The sequence below is a fragment of the Colossoma macropomum genome, unplaced genomic scaffold (genome assembly GCF_904425465.1).
Source record: "Colossoma macropomum unplaced genomic scaffold, Colossoma_macropomum, whole genome shotgun sequence".
In the NCBI taxonomy this organism is placed as follows: domain Eukaryota; kingdom Metazoa; phylum Chordata; class Actinopteri; order Characiformes; family Serrasalmidae; genus Colossoma; species Colossoma macropomum.
In genome coordinates, this window is record NW_023494805.1 from 39,355,539 (window position 1) to 39,369,136 (window position 13,598).

The 13,598-nt window shown below is 37.9% G+C and overlaps 1 protein-coding gene across 1 annotated transcript in view; it reads left to right on the plus strand.

The window, feature by feature from the left end:
• Positions 1–12,529, plus strand: part of si:ch73-182a11.2 (importin-13) — a 30,498-nt gene extending 17,969 nt beyond the window's left edge. The window contains exons 13-23 of the mRNA XM_036597576.1: positions 1,728–1,865; positions 4,071–4,151; positions 5,339–5,476; positions 5,644–5,740; positions 7,000–7,052; positions 7,203–7,269; positions 7,371–7,429; positions 8,183–8,272; positions 9,489–9,667; positions 11,852–11,929; positions 12,091–12,529. Coding sequence (XP_036453469.1) covers positions 1,728–1,865; positions 4,071–4,151; positions 5,339–5,476; positions 5,644–5,740; positions 7,000–7,052; positions 7,203–7,269; positions 7,371–7,429; positions 8,183–8,272; positions 9,489–9,667; positions 11,852–11,924 — 975 coding nt within the window. The 3' untranslated portion in view covers positions 11,925–11,929; positions 12,091–12,529. The remainder of the gene's footprint in view (positions 1–1,727; positions 1,866–4,070; positions 4,152–5,338; positions 5,477–5,643; positions 5,741–6,999; positions 7,053–7,202; positions 7,270–7,370; positions 7,430–8,182; positions 8,273–9,488; positions 9,668–11,851; positions 11,930–12,090) is intronic.
• Positions 12,530–13,598: the final 1,069 nt, after the last annotated feature.

A 13,598-nucleotide genomic window follows, 5' to 3' on the forward strand; every position in this document is an offset into this window, starting at 1 on the left:
TCAGACCCTATAAAATGTTTGGATAAGCTGTTTTCATTCTGCATACTTGTCTTTGTTTTAAGGCCTGTAAAAATGCACACCCTAAAATGCAGACGATCTGAAGGTGGTGATTCAACTGCATTCATTTTGGAAAATGCTACTTCGTTCAATAAAGTATGTCTTCGTTGTTTAAGGTGTCGGGACCAAGTGCGATTCCCGCTCGCTCAGAGCCCCAACATATGGAAAAATCAAACTAATCTGTTCTATAACTATGTTTCAGTTCTTTAATAAATCTAGTTGCTTGTTCTCATCATAAACGCAAAATAAAAATAAAGTTCAGTCAAAAATAAATGAAAGTTGAATAAAAGACTTCAGCCGTTGAGTTCTTTTGAAGGAAGGAAAAGGCCCTCTTCATTTATTGAGCTTCAGGTGGCATAATGGCTCCGGACAACCAAACGCAGTGTATAATACAGAAACATTATTTTTTATACCCTGTTTGGGGCGATGAAGCAATCGCCCCCTCCCTCTCATCTATTCTCATTTCACTTTGGTTCCCATTATTTCCTATTTTTACACTTCAGTTGGAACCCCTTATTTCCCCCCAGCACGTGTCCTTGATTTTTTAAAAACTTGCATGCTCAGCTATCCCAAGCTACTCCCATCCTCTCAAGGATTTTAATCAAATTTTGTTTTAAAACTGGTTCCAACACTGATACTGTCTGGTTCCCTATCGGCTTAGCTCACTCTTTGAGGTCAGCTTGCCCTTACAATAAAACATACCAGCTTCTAGAAGCTTCAGAAACCCTCCATTGCGAAATCCCTTAACCTACATACAGCAAGGCCTTTCCTTAGTGAGAGGATTAATACACTTTTGTTAATCAATTTTGTAGTATATGATTATGGATTTCTTATTGATTATGATAGTAATATATTCATTATAATTCCACAAAGGGATGCTCAGTGATATCAGAATCACATCGGTATCGACAGATATCTGTGACAGATGTTTAAATTTGTCCAGTACGTTGATATTTGATGTGTTTATTGCACTGTGGAAGAGCAGAAACTTTAGTTGCTGGGTTACTGCGCTGAAAAATCAACATTTTAGTCATTTTACTGCATTTGTAATTTGTAGGCTGATCGATTATGGAAAAAAATAATAATCGCGATTATTTTAGTCAATATTGAGATCACAGTTATTTAACATGATTGCTCATCATGCGTTTATTGAACTTGTCTTGCAAAACTTGTCTTTTTTTAACCGTGGAGCTTTAAATATAATTCAGCTGAAAAACAAATTTAAAAAGTAATAAACAGATAAATAAGTAAAATAAAAAAAAGAAAATAAAAATAAATAAGATCAAAATAAGTAACATCAATTACGTTGTGGTGCACTTCCATAACATACAGAAAACTATTAAACGTATATAAAAATAATAAATAAAAATAAATTAGACTAAAATAAATCAGAGGAGTTTGGGCTTTTAGGGAGGGCTGAAAGCACCACTGTAAAGGAGAGGAGTGCGCTGGATTTAGAACACAAGACAAAACAAGAGCATCATTGCTTAACAGAATGATTGGCACAATAATTGTTTTATCTCGACTGTCTTGTTTTCATAATCATTGGAAACCAAACAATTATGTAATTTAAAATAAAATTTAATTAATTGCTCAGCCCTAATTTGTAAAACAGGTCAGAGGTCAGAGATTTACACCTCTGGTTGTTGTGTCTGTTTATTTATTTTCAGGCCAGTCCAGCTAGTAAACTCTCCACTGTGCACATTCTGGGCCTCCTCTCCAGCCTCTTCTCTACTTTAGACCTGAACGGTCAAGGAGATGGACAGGAGGACGTCAGAGCCGCCCGCCCTCAGCCTCGCACCAACCCGGTGAGCCACAACACACAGAACACGTATAGTCTGACCTTTACAGTGAGCACAAGATCAAACTTAGCAAATCAAATCAGGATTGTTTAGTGATCCTCACCTAATCTGTAGTAGCCACCAGTGTTGGGCGGTAATGCGGTACAAAATACTGTGTTACAGTAAAAGTAGTAACGCATTGCAGTTACTGGCTTCATAACAATGTTATTGTAATATTAATTATGTTTTAGGATTCATATCATATATCTGTCTATCTTTTATCTATCTATGTATATGTGTATATATATATATATATATATATATATATATATATACAAGCCAATTTACAAAAAAGTTGGGAAACTGTGCAAGGTGTAAATAAAAACAAAATGCTATGATGTGAAAATCCCATTTAAACCCTGTATTTTATTGAAAATAGTACAAAGACAACATATCAAATGTTGAAACTGAGAAATGTTACTGTTTTTTGAAAAATATACACCCATTTTGAATTTGATGCCAACAACACATTCCAAAAAAGTTGTGACGGGGGCAACAAAAGGCTGGTAAAGTTGTGTCATGCTAAAAAAAAAAACACCTGGTGTTTGATTGGCAACAGGTCAGTAACATGATTGGGTATAAAAAGAGCATCTCAGAGAGGCTGAGTCTTTCAGAAGTAAAGATGAGGAGGGTTCACCACTCTGTGAAAGACGGCACGATCAAATAGTGCAACAATTCAAGAATAACGTTTCTCAACATAAAATAGCAAAGAACTTTTGCTTTTCGGCATCTACAGTACATAATAACATTAAAAGATTCAGAGAATCAGGAGAAATCTCTGTATGCAAGGGACGAGGCCAAAAACCAGTATTTGCTGGCTGTGATCTTTGGGCCCTCAGGCGGCACTGCATTAAAAAACAGACATGATTCTGTAGTGGAAATCACTGCCTGGGCTCAGAAACACTTCTGAAAAACACAGTTCAGTGCTGCGTCCACAAATGCCAGTTAAAACTGTAAAACACAAAGAAGAAACCATATATAAACGGGATCTAGAAATGCTGCCACCTTCTCTGGGCCCGAGCTGATGTAAAATGGACTGAGGGGAAGTGGAAAAGTGTCCTGTGGTCATATGAATCAACATTTGAAATTCTTTTTGGAAATCATGGACACTGTGTCCTCCGGGCTAAAGACCACTCAGCTTGTTATCAGTGCACAGTTCAAAAGTCAGTATTTATGATGGTATAGGGGGCATTAGAGCACATGGTATGGGTGACGGCACCATTAATGCTGAACGATATATACATGTTTTGGCAACATTTGCTGCCATCCAGATGACGTCTTTTTCAGGGAAGGCCTTGATTATTTCAGTAAGACAGTGTCAAACCACATTCTGCATGTATTACAACAGCATGGCTCTGTATTAAAAGGGTCTGGGTGCTAAACTGGCCTGCCTGCAGTCCAGACCTGTCACCACTGATAACATTTGGTGCATTTTAAAAGGAAAGCATGACAAAGGAGACCCCGAACTGTCGAGCAGCTGAAATTCTGTATCAAACAAGAATGGAAAACATTTCTCTTTCAAAACTACAGCAGTGTCTCCTCAGTTCCCAAACACTTACAGAGTGTTGTTAAAGGAGAGGTGATGAAACACAGTGGTAAACAGGCCCCCATCCCAACTTTTTTGGAACATGTTGTTGGCATCAACTTCAAAATGGGCAGATATTTTTCAAAAAACAATAAAATTTCTCAGTTTAAACATTTAATTTGCTGTCTTTGTACTATTTTCCTTCAAAAATATGGTTTACATGATTTGCATATCATTGCATCCTATTTTTATTTACATTCTTCACAGCGCCCCAACATTTTTGGAAATCGGGTTGTATATATATATATATATATATATATATATATATATATATATATATATATATATATATATATATATATATATATATAGAGAGAGAGAGAGAGAGAGATATTTACTATGACTGCATATTTCTTTATAAATAAAGTACTGAAAACTGAAAGACTATGGGGTGCGTGTTTGCAATGGAACTGTATATCCAGAAATCTAATTCCACTGCAGTATGACAGAAGTAATTGGTAATTATTGAGTCACAGTATCAAGTAATTACTTTAATTAGTCAGCATTAGCTTAATATTAGGCCAATGGAATGCTCACTGAAACACTGAAACAAGGAGCTGATCTGCTGTTTTGGACTTGTCTGTTAGGTTGTAGTCGTGCTGCAGCAAGTTTTCCCTCTCATCCAGAACCTGCTAAGTAAGTGGCTGAAGGAGGCCGAGGTGGTGAAGGTGAGTGTGTGAATTCACTGTGTGTGTATATATATATATATATATATATATATATATATATATATATATATATACACCGATCAGGCGTAACATTCTGACCACCTCCTTGTTTCTATGCTCATTGTCCATTTTATCAGCTCCACTTACTATATAGGTGCACTTTGTAGTTCTACAGTTACAGACTGTAGTCCGTCTGTTTCTCTGCATACTTTGTTAGCCCCCTTTTACCCTGTTCTTCAGTGGTCAGGACCCCCGTGGACCCTCACAGAACAGGTACTATTTGGGTGGTGGGTCATTCTCAGCACTGCAGTGACACTGACGTGGTGGTGGTGTGTTAGTGTGTGTTGTGCTGGTACGAGTGGATCAGACACAGCAGTGCTGCTGGAGTTTTTAAACACTGTGTCCACTCACTGTCCACTCTATTAGACACTCCTACCTTGTCGGTCCACCTTGTAGATGTAATCAGAGACGATAGCTCATCTGCTGCTGCGCAGTTTGTGTTGGTCATCCTCTAGTCCTTCATCAGTGGTCACAGGACGCTGCCCACAGGACGCTGTTGGCTGGATGTTTTTGGTTGGTGGACTATTCTCAGTCCAGCAGTGACACTGAGGTGTTTAAAAACTCCAGCAGCACTGCTGTGTCTGATCCACTCAGACCAGCGCAACACACACTAACACACCACCACCACCTCAGTGTCACTGCAGTGCTGAGAATGATCCACCACCCAAATAGTACCTGCTCTGTGAGGGTCCATGGGGGTCCTGACCACTGAAGAACAGGGTAAAAGGGGGCTAACAAAGTATGCAGAGAAACAGACGGACTACAGTCTGTAACTGTAGAACTACAAAGTGCACCTATATAGTAAGTGGAGCTGATAAAATGGACAATGAGTGTAGAAACAAGGAGGTGGTCAGAATGTTATGCCTGATCGGTGTAAATGCTCACCATCCACAAAATCAAAGAGTGGACACAATAAATACTGAAAAATATTATATTTATTTGCTGTAATTTACATTTAATGGACTGCAAATCAAATAGAAAAGGGTGGTCTCTGACTTTTACGCTGTACATTGTGTGTGTGCTGCACAATTGATCAGCTTTCCATTCATCATTGATCAGTTTCTGACCACTAGATCACTGTTGACCGGACAGACACACACAAGAGACTCATTTTTACTTCCTCACAGGCTGCGTGTGCTGTTTTTGAGAAATCCCTGAAGACCCTCATTCGTGATTTTGCCCCCCTGGTGTCTCAACTCTGTGAGCTGATCGGCCAGTTGTTCAGTGCTTACCCACAAGCCTGTGCTTTGGACCTCACACGACAGGTGAGGTCATGAGCAGCAGACAAATACATAAGCGTTTGTCCGTTTCTGCAACTGTGGCCTACTGAATATTCTGTATATAAGCAGACTGGATGGTGTTCATGCTGGTGAGGATGAAATGCTGATCTTGTATTTACAGGCATTGATTATGTTTTATGTTTTGATCATAGCTGGTTCATGTATTTGCCTGTGAGAAGGAACAATTCCCACCAATCACTGCTCTGCTGGAACTCGTCACGAACATCACCATGTCCATTTTTCAGCACGGTAAGACGTCACTGCGTATGTAGGAGACATGAATTTGGAGTTATAAGGCTGTATCTGAATTTTTTTTTATCAAAATTGAGTTACATATTCCTATTCTGTGACAACGGCGGAACATCATGTGAGGTGTTTTTAGAATTGTGTGCATTTTTGGACTCTTTATCTAGAAAACAAAAAGGTTCTGTCACCAAAGTCAAACTTAGTTCTATACTGTTCTATCTGTGAGCCAATCAGCACTTCAAATACACAGAAGAGGACCAATCAGGTTCCGCTTCTTTATCATGTCGCTGCACCGCCCAGTGTCTGTGTTTACATGCAAAGATTGCGATTATAGATTCAGTCTGAGGTGTTTATTCTCACTCTGCTCAGCAACCTGATGGAAAACCTGTTTACATGCTCACTACGAGTAATCAGATCCAAAATTGGCCACGCATTAGTATCTTGTTCCCACGCCTAAGTCGTGGCCATGACTTAATTATCTTGTTCCCACACCTTACTAAGTAGTGGCCATGACTTAATTATCTTGTTCCCACACCTTACTAAGTTGTGGCCACGCATCACTAAGTCATGGCCACGACTTAATTATCTTGTTTTCATGCCTTACTAAGTCGTGGCCATAACTTCATTATCTTGTTCCCATACCTTACTAAGTCGTGGCCACGACTTAATTATCTCGTTCCCACGCCTAACTAAGTCGTGGCCACGACTTATGTTGTTCCCACGCCTTACTAAGTCATGGCCACGCATTATGATCTCGTTCCCATGTCTTACTAAGTCGTGGCCATGACTTAATTATCTTGTTTCCATGCCTTACTAAGTCTTGGCCACGCATTAGGATCTTGTTCCCACACCTTACTAAGTCGTGGCCACGCATTAGGATCTCGTTTCCACCCCTTACTAAGTCATGGCCACGGCTTAATTATCTTGTTCCCATGCCTTACTAAGTTGCCAGATTAGAACCTTATAACCCAAAGCAGAAAGCGGGTTCTCAGGATCAGAAGGTTCTGTCTGCATTTGACCTGTTCAGGAAAACTCACTGACAAATTTAAGTGATTTTTGATTTGGTCAGTTAGAATAAACTTGGGATGTCGGTCTTCGTCACGTATGAAAGAGAACGTGTTCCGCAGATCAGTTTTGCTGTTTGGAATGCAAAACCTTTGAAGCTCAGGGTGTCAGAACTGCTCAGAACGCAGAGAGAACCTTTACTGTCAGAGTGCTCCGCATGTTCTGCGTTGACTGTGTCTGTTGGGCTGGTGTTCCAGGCGCCCGAGATCATCCTGACGTGGCAGATTCATTCATGCAGCTTCATACTCAGGTGTGTTTATTTGACTGGAAACTGAAAAAGAATCTCATCTAGTCTGCATTTGAGAAGGAAATGGATTCTAAATGATTTAAAAGGCTTCGTTAGGCTTCGTTTGGCTGGTGCGCAGGGTGTTGTTCTGTAAACGGCTCTTTTGTGTTGCAGGTTCTGAAAAGGAAAGCAGACGTGTATCTCTCAGAGGGTCTTGATATCAAAGTTGTTTTCTACTGTGGTGGGCATTTAAGCATCATATCATTTCTGATGAATGAGCGTTTCATATCAACTACACTGAGTGTTCTTCCTCGTTAAAACTCTGCCTCACTGCCTCCGCAGGGATTTTATCATTCAAATTTCCAGAGACGCCCACTGTGAAGTCCACATGCTCGTTATTCGTAAGTCAGTTCTTATGAAACCAAAGATGCTTTTGTATTGATAGTCATAAAACACATTCAGACGTATCTGTGTTAATATTTTTACTGTTAATTTCCTTTATTTTCCATCTATAAGCTTTAACAAAACAATTTAGGGCAAATATAATAAATAATAATAAATAATGGCTTATTCTAATAGTATGTAATATCACATAACAATAATAATGACTTTTTCTAAAAGTATATATTATATAATAATAATAAATAACGACTTTTTCTAATAGTATGTAATATTACATAACAATAATAAATAATGACTTTTTCTAATAGTATATAATATTATATAACAACAATAAATGGCATTTTCTAATAGAGTGTATTATATAACAGTAGTAAATAACGACTTATTCTAATAGTATATAATATTATATAACGATAATAATTAACATTTTATTCTAATAGTATTTAATGTTATATAATGATGATAAATAATGGCTTTTTCTATTGATATATAATACATAACAATAGTAAATAAAAGCTCATTCTAATAAACGTCATCTGTTATATTGGTTGCTTTTGCCAACTTTGATGTCATGTTGAAATAACTGTGAAGGGACGTGTTTTTGTTCTGATGGGTTATCACGGCACTTTTTTGGGTGAAACGGCCCCTAATAGCCCTATAAACACTGCCCCACAGTACAGTGTTGCCTAATTCAGTTGATGTTGGACGTATGAAGTGCAGCCCAGGTCTTTCTCCTCTCTGTTCCTCCTCAGACAGAGCTGATCTCTCACTGTGAGGACGTCCCGGCGGTGAGGGAGGTGCTGCAGGAGGACGGCCTGCTGCTGCTTCAGACCCTGCTGGAGGTCAGACACGGCATCTACAGCTAAATTCACTAAATACAGTTTACTTGACAACAGTCAAGCATTTTTAATGAGGGGACCTGTTATGGGTGGGCGATATGGCGAAAATCATGATGTCGAGATACTTTGAAGACATTTTCACGATACCTGGTACATATTTAGTTTTTCTGAGGTTTGGTAAGTTGGAACTGACAAAAAAAAACCCCTGAACTGCCACAATTAGAAAATATTATCAACATCAGTGAGTGCGGTGATCTTTATTCAGTGTTTGCCAGTTAAACAGGACTTATACTCTCGTTGTAATCAAACATGATGTAGGCCAGTGTTCTTTAAGTACTGACAGTGTCCACGGTACGCTCAGAAAAGCATACTGTCACGTAATTTATCATGATAACGATAAAATATCATCCTATTGCCCACCCCTATGATCAGTTCAGGAAATAATCAGTTCAGTAAATGATCAGTTCAGTAAAATGATCAGTTTTGTAAATGATCTAGATAGTTTAGTAAAAATGTCTGGTTAGTAGGTGGTCAGTTCAGTAAGAGATCAGTAGAACGATCACGTTCAGTAAAATGATCATTTCAGTAAAATTATCATTTCAAAATGATCAGTTTTGTAAATGATCAGTTCAGTAAAACAATTAATTTTGTAAATGATCAGTTCAGTAAAATGATCAGTTCAGAAAAATGATCAGTTCGGTAAAATGATCAGTTCAGTAAATGATCAGTTCGGTAAAATGATCAGTTTTGTAAATGATCAGTTCAGTAAAAGAATTAATTTTGTAAATGATCAGTTCAGAAAAATGATCAGTTTTGTTAATGATCAGTTCAGAAAAATGATCAGTTTTGTAAATGATCAGTAAAATGATCAGTTCAGTAAATGATCAGTTCAGTAAATGATCAGTTCAGTAAAAGCCTGGACTGGCTTTCCCAAAGAATTTTAGCACAAAGACTGATCAAAGCCGTTTCTTGGGAAAAAAGCCAAAGGCCAAACATTTTATCCCGTTGTTGTGATGTCAGCACTCTGACCCTGATTTAGGCCAAACCTGCTCTTCACACCAGAAGAAGAAAGTCTGATGAACGTGAAGCTGGGTGTTCATAAATACACACAGAGCTTTAGACTGGAGCTGTTTTTGTTACTTAATTTTTCATAGTCAGCGTTTGTCAGGCAGTGTATTTACTCATAACGTGCACCACCCTGATCTGTGTGTGTGTGCAGGCTGTCGGGGGTCAGTCCTGCAGCCTGTTGGAGCTCCTGTCTGAGGTGTTCTTCTCCGTGAGCCGTCACTGCCCCAGCCTGTTCTCGCTCCAGCTCAGAGACGCCCTGCAGCCCCCGGGGTTCCCCAGCGCGCTCCTCACCCCGGAGCAGAAAGAACACTTCTGCCAGCAGATCCTCAGGTAGAGACGCCTGCAGCTGAAGTGATAGGCCAGTAAAAAATGAAATTTCCCCCCTTAGCCCAGGGCTATAGAGGGTGACAGTGTTGTCATTAGGAGAAACTAAGGGTCATTCTCCATTTGGAGGGGAAATCATGTCATAAAGGTTGCAGGGCTTAAAAATATGCTTAAAATATTTGGCACAGCTCCAAAAGTCAGTATGTATATTTACACAGCTGACCTAAGATTAAATAACACTTTTCCCTTATGATTCTCTGATTGATCTTTTTGATATTTTCATATTTGCTCTGCATCTGTAAAACAGCTCGTCACAAAACCAATTTTCAACATTTGAGAAACCGTTTTTAATATAAAATAATATTTCTAAGAGGTTTAACTTTGGAATTTGTATAGAACAGTTTCATGTTTACTTTTTTATATCATTAACGTTATACTACATTTAAAAAGGTGTATTTTATTTCAATAATTTATTTGTCACAGAGATTTTGGTCACTGGCGTTATCAGGACTCTTATGTTATGCTCTATTAAACTGCTTATTTGGGTCAAGGCTCATCAGAGAGGAAGCAGCTCAAGTCCACACCCGCTCACTATATTCCATTAATTTACTAATAATTTTGTTTATCAGGCAGCTCATTAACTTCTATATGTCACTGGTGTTTTGTGTTTTAATGGCTGGGTAATTAAAGTTTTATCAAAATAATGCCAAATATCATTTTATTACTGATTTTAAATAGTTGCACAAGGTCACCTGACCACCAGTGAGTCAGCCAGAATGTCACTGGAGTCACAGTCACTGTTGTTACACCTTATTCATACAACACCAGTGACTGTAAAATATGTTTGGAGCTCTATCATATATGATAATAGGAGATGTTGATGGACAAATTAAAATGATTTAGTTTTGGGATGAAAGAAAATATATATTTTTAAATGTATCCACCTCAGTTAACACTCCCAATGGAGAATGACCCACAAATACAAGGATTAACTGTATTACAAAGAACCGGAACTGGTTCCAGTTCCAGACTGGAACTGAAAAACTGAACCATGGAGTTATACCTGCTTACAAACAGACCAAGCAGGGACACTGAAAAAAGGCAATGATTCAAATGTGTCCGTCGGTTACACATGAATAAAATGTGGTACAGAGAACACACTTCCGTACATTTTAATACACAGTTACTGTTTATTTACTGAATTCACCATGTTGGAAAAAAATAAAACATAAAATGGGGTCTGAGCAAAAGTTAAGGCACATTTTATATTCTATTTTTATATTTAAGGTTATATTTAAATTTGGTTAACTTATTTTCACGCAGAAAATCACCCAGACTTCATTTGACTGGGGGTGTTCAAACTGGCATTCCAAAGTAAAATACAGGGTGATTCAAAAAGCTTCATCTGATTTCAAAATGATTTGTTTCACTTGTAAATCATTACAGAACAATGCAGTGAACTGTAAATGGTTTAAATGAGCATAAAGTTTATTATGTAATTGTACAAGGTCTCAGTATGAACCTCCTCCAGCTGTACAGACAACATCAACACCATAGTCAAATTCATCCCATACTGGATTGAGCATGTCGGGTGTCGCTGCACTCACGGCTCTTTCAGTGCGATTTCGGAGATCATCCAGTGTTGTGGAACCAACGACGAACGCTCTGAGCTGTTGGAGCTTCACTGTCCGCGAAAATCACACTGCACAGTTATGACTGATTCACTCTTATTGAAGTGGAGAACGCAGAACGCTTTCTGCTCAGGGGTCTCATCGTCTCTCAGACTGAAGGAAGCCATCTTCCACTGACAGTCAGAAACTGTATGACCCCCTCTTTTAGTTGGATTGTGATTGGTTCCTAGGCGCCTCACGGTTGTAAAAATGTGGCGCTTTGAAATCAGGTGAATCTTTTTGAATCACCCTGTATTTTATTTAAGTGCAACCAACTGACAGCAAGAGACTGTGATTTTTTTTTTAACGAGCATCTACAAAACGAATATCGCCCCAACCAGCCTGCCAAGACACTCATCCAAGTCTGAACCCTGTGTGTTTATTATATAAATAAATAAATAAACGCTTCTCGTCTTGCTCTTCCAAACTGGACGGTTTAGGATGATGTGGGTGGTGATACAGTGTGTGATGAATCAGTGATGTTTATGAACAGCTCACAGCTGTTTGTTCACCTCTTTAGGGAACAGGTGAGTAAGTGGAAGATGAGGGACGTCGTGAAGGAGTTCTCTCTGCTGTGTCGAGGTCTGCAGTGAACACGGTGAGCTGAACAGTCTTGTCTTGTAAAGTTTCCAGAGTGGTGCTTTATTTCTTTACGGGGAGGAGGGGTTCACCCTGCACTGTTTTGAGTTTGATTAAGTGAGCTGTGAATCTTTTCAAATAACAGAGTGATGTTTTGTTTTGTTTTATATTTTTGACCAGTTACACGCTGATCAGAGCCAATCGGGTTTGGATACGCCCACACGCTTCTTCCTGATTTGCACTCGTCCACATTTTAGAATAACAGTGAAGACCCAAACACTGAATCAACATTATGATGCAGAACATTTTAAAACACTTTTTTGATTGTAAAATATTTGTCTTGGTGATACATTTATCATTTATATACAGGACTACATCTGAGAAAATGTACTAAATTAGAAACTTTTTACATAAAACATTTTTCTGAACAGTTTTTTGCTTAGAAATAAACACCTGTAGCTTTAGTACAGTAAGTGTTGATTTTGTGTCTGTAAATGTGTTCAACCATTTATGAACCTCTCCTCGACACAGCCCAGAATTATCAGTAGTTATCGTCTAAAACCTGGTTTGGCTAAGCTGCCCTTCATTAAACTAGATCAGATCTGGAACCAAACCTGTTTACTTACAGCCAGTTCACGTATCAACAAAACATGCTTGTTCCTTTCTACTGCTTTCATTTTGTTTGCATTAATTCTAATATTATACAGTGTTGTTATGAGCAGAAACACATTTGTTGCCCAGAAAAGTGTTTTAGTCAGTTTAAGTGCCAAGATTTTACACAGAACTGCACGTCTTACAAACTGATGTCAAACGTTCAACTCCTTAGTGCAGAATTTTCTGGATTGTTATGTAACTCGTTATTGCAAGCTAACAATTTATCTTGAGATAACTCTATTTCAAGCTAACAACTTTGTTATCTTGAGATAACTCATTATTTCAAGATAACAACTTTGTTGTCGAGATAACAAGACAATTAACTCGTTATCTGAAGATAACTGTTATTTCAAGATAACTTATTTTGAGATAAGACAATTAACTTGTTGCCTCAAGATAACTTTATCTCAAGATAACTAACTCATTATTGCAAGCTCACAACTTTGTTATCTTGAGATAACCAGACAACTTATCTACAACTTTATCTCAAGACAACTCGAGTTTCAAGGTAACAACTTTATCTTGAGTTAACAAGATAACTAGTTATTTCAAGATAACTATCTTGAGATATCAAGACAATTAACGTTATCTCAAGATAACTTTCAAGATTTCAAGATAACAACTTTGTTGTCTTAAGATAACAATTAACTTGTTATCTCAAGATAACAAGATCACTAACTCGTTCTTTCAAGATAACTTATCTTGAGATATCAACTCATTATCTCAAGACAACTTTTGTAAATTCGAGATAACTTTGTTATCTTGAGATGAGATAACTCGTTATCTCAAGACAACTTTTGTTATTTCAAGATAACAACTTTACCTTGAGATCACAAGATAATTAAATAACAATCCAGAAAATTATAACCACCTTGTGGCCTCTGGACTTCTGTACCTTAGACACAAACGTTTTTTGTTTGTTTGTTTGTTTGTTTAAATAAACAAAATACAATCAGTTGTGTCCAAACTTTTGACTGGTGCTGATTAATATAATATACAGAGATTAAATTCAGTAATATTTCACTGTTAGTCCT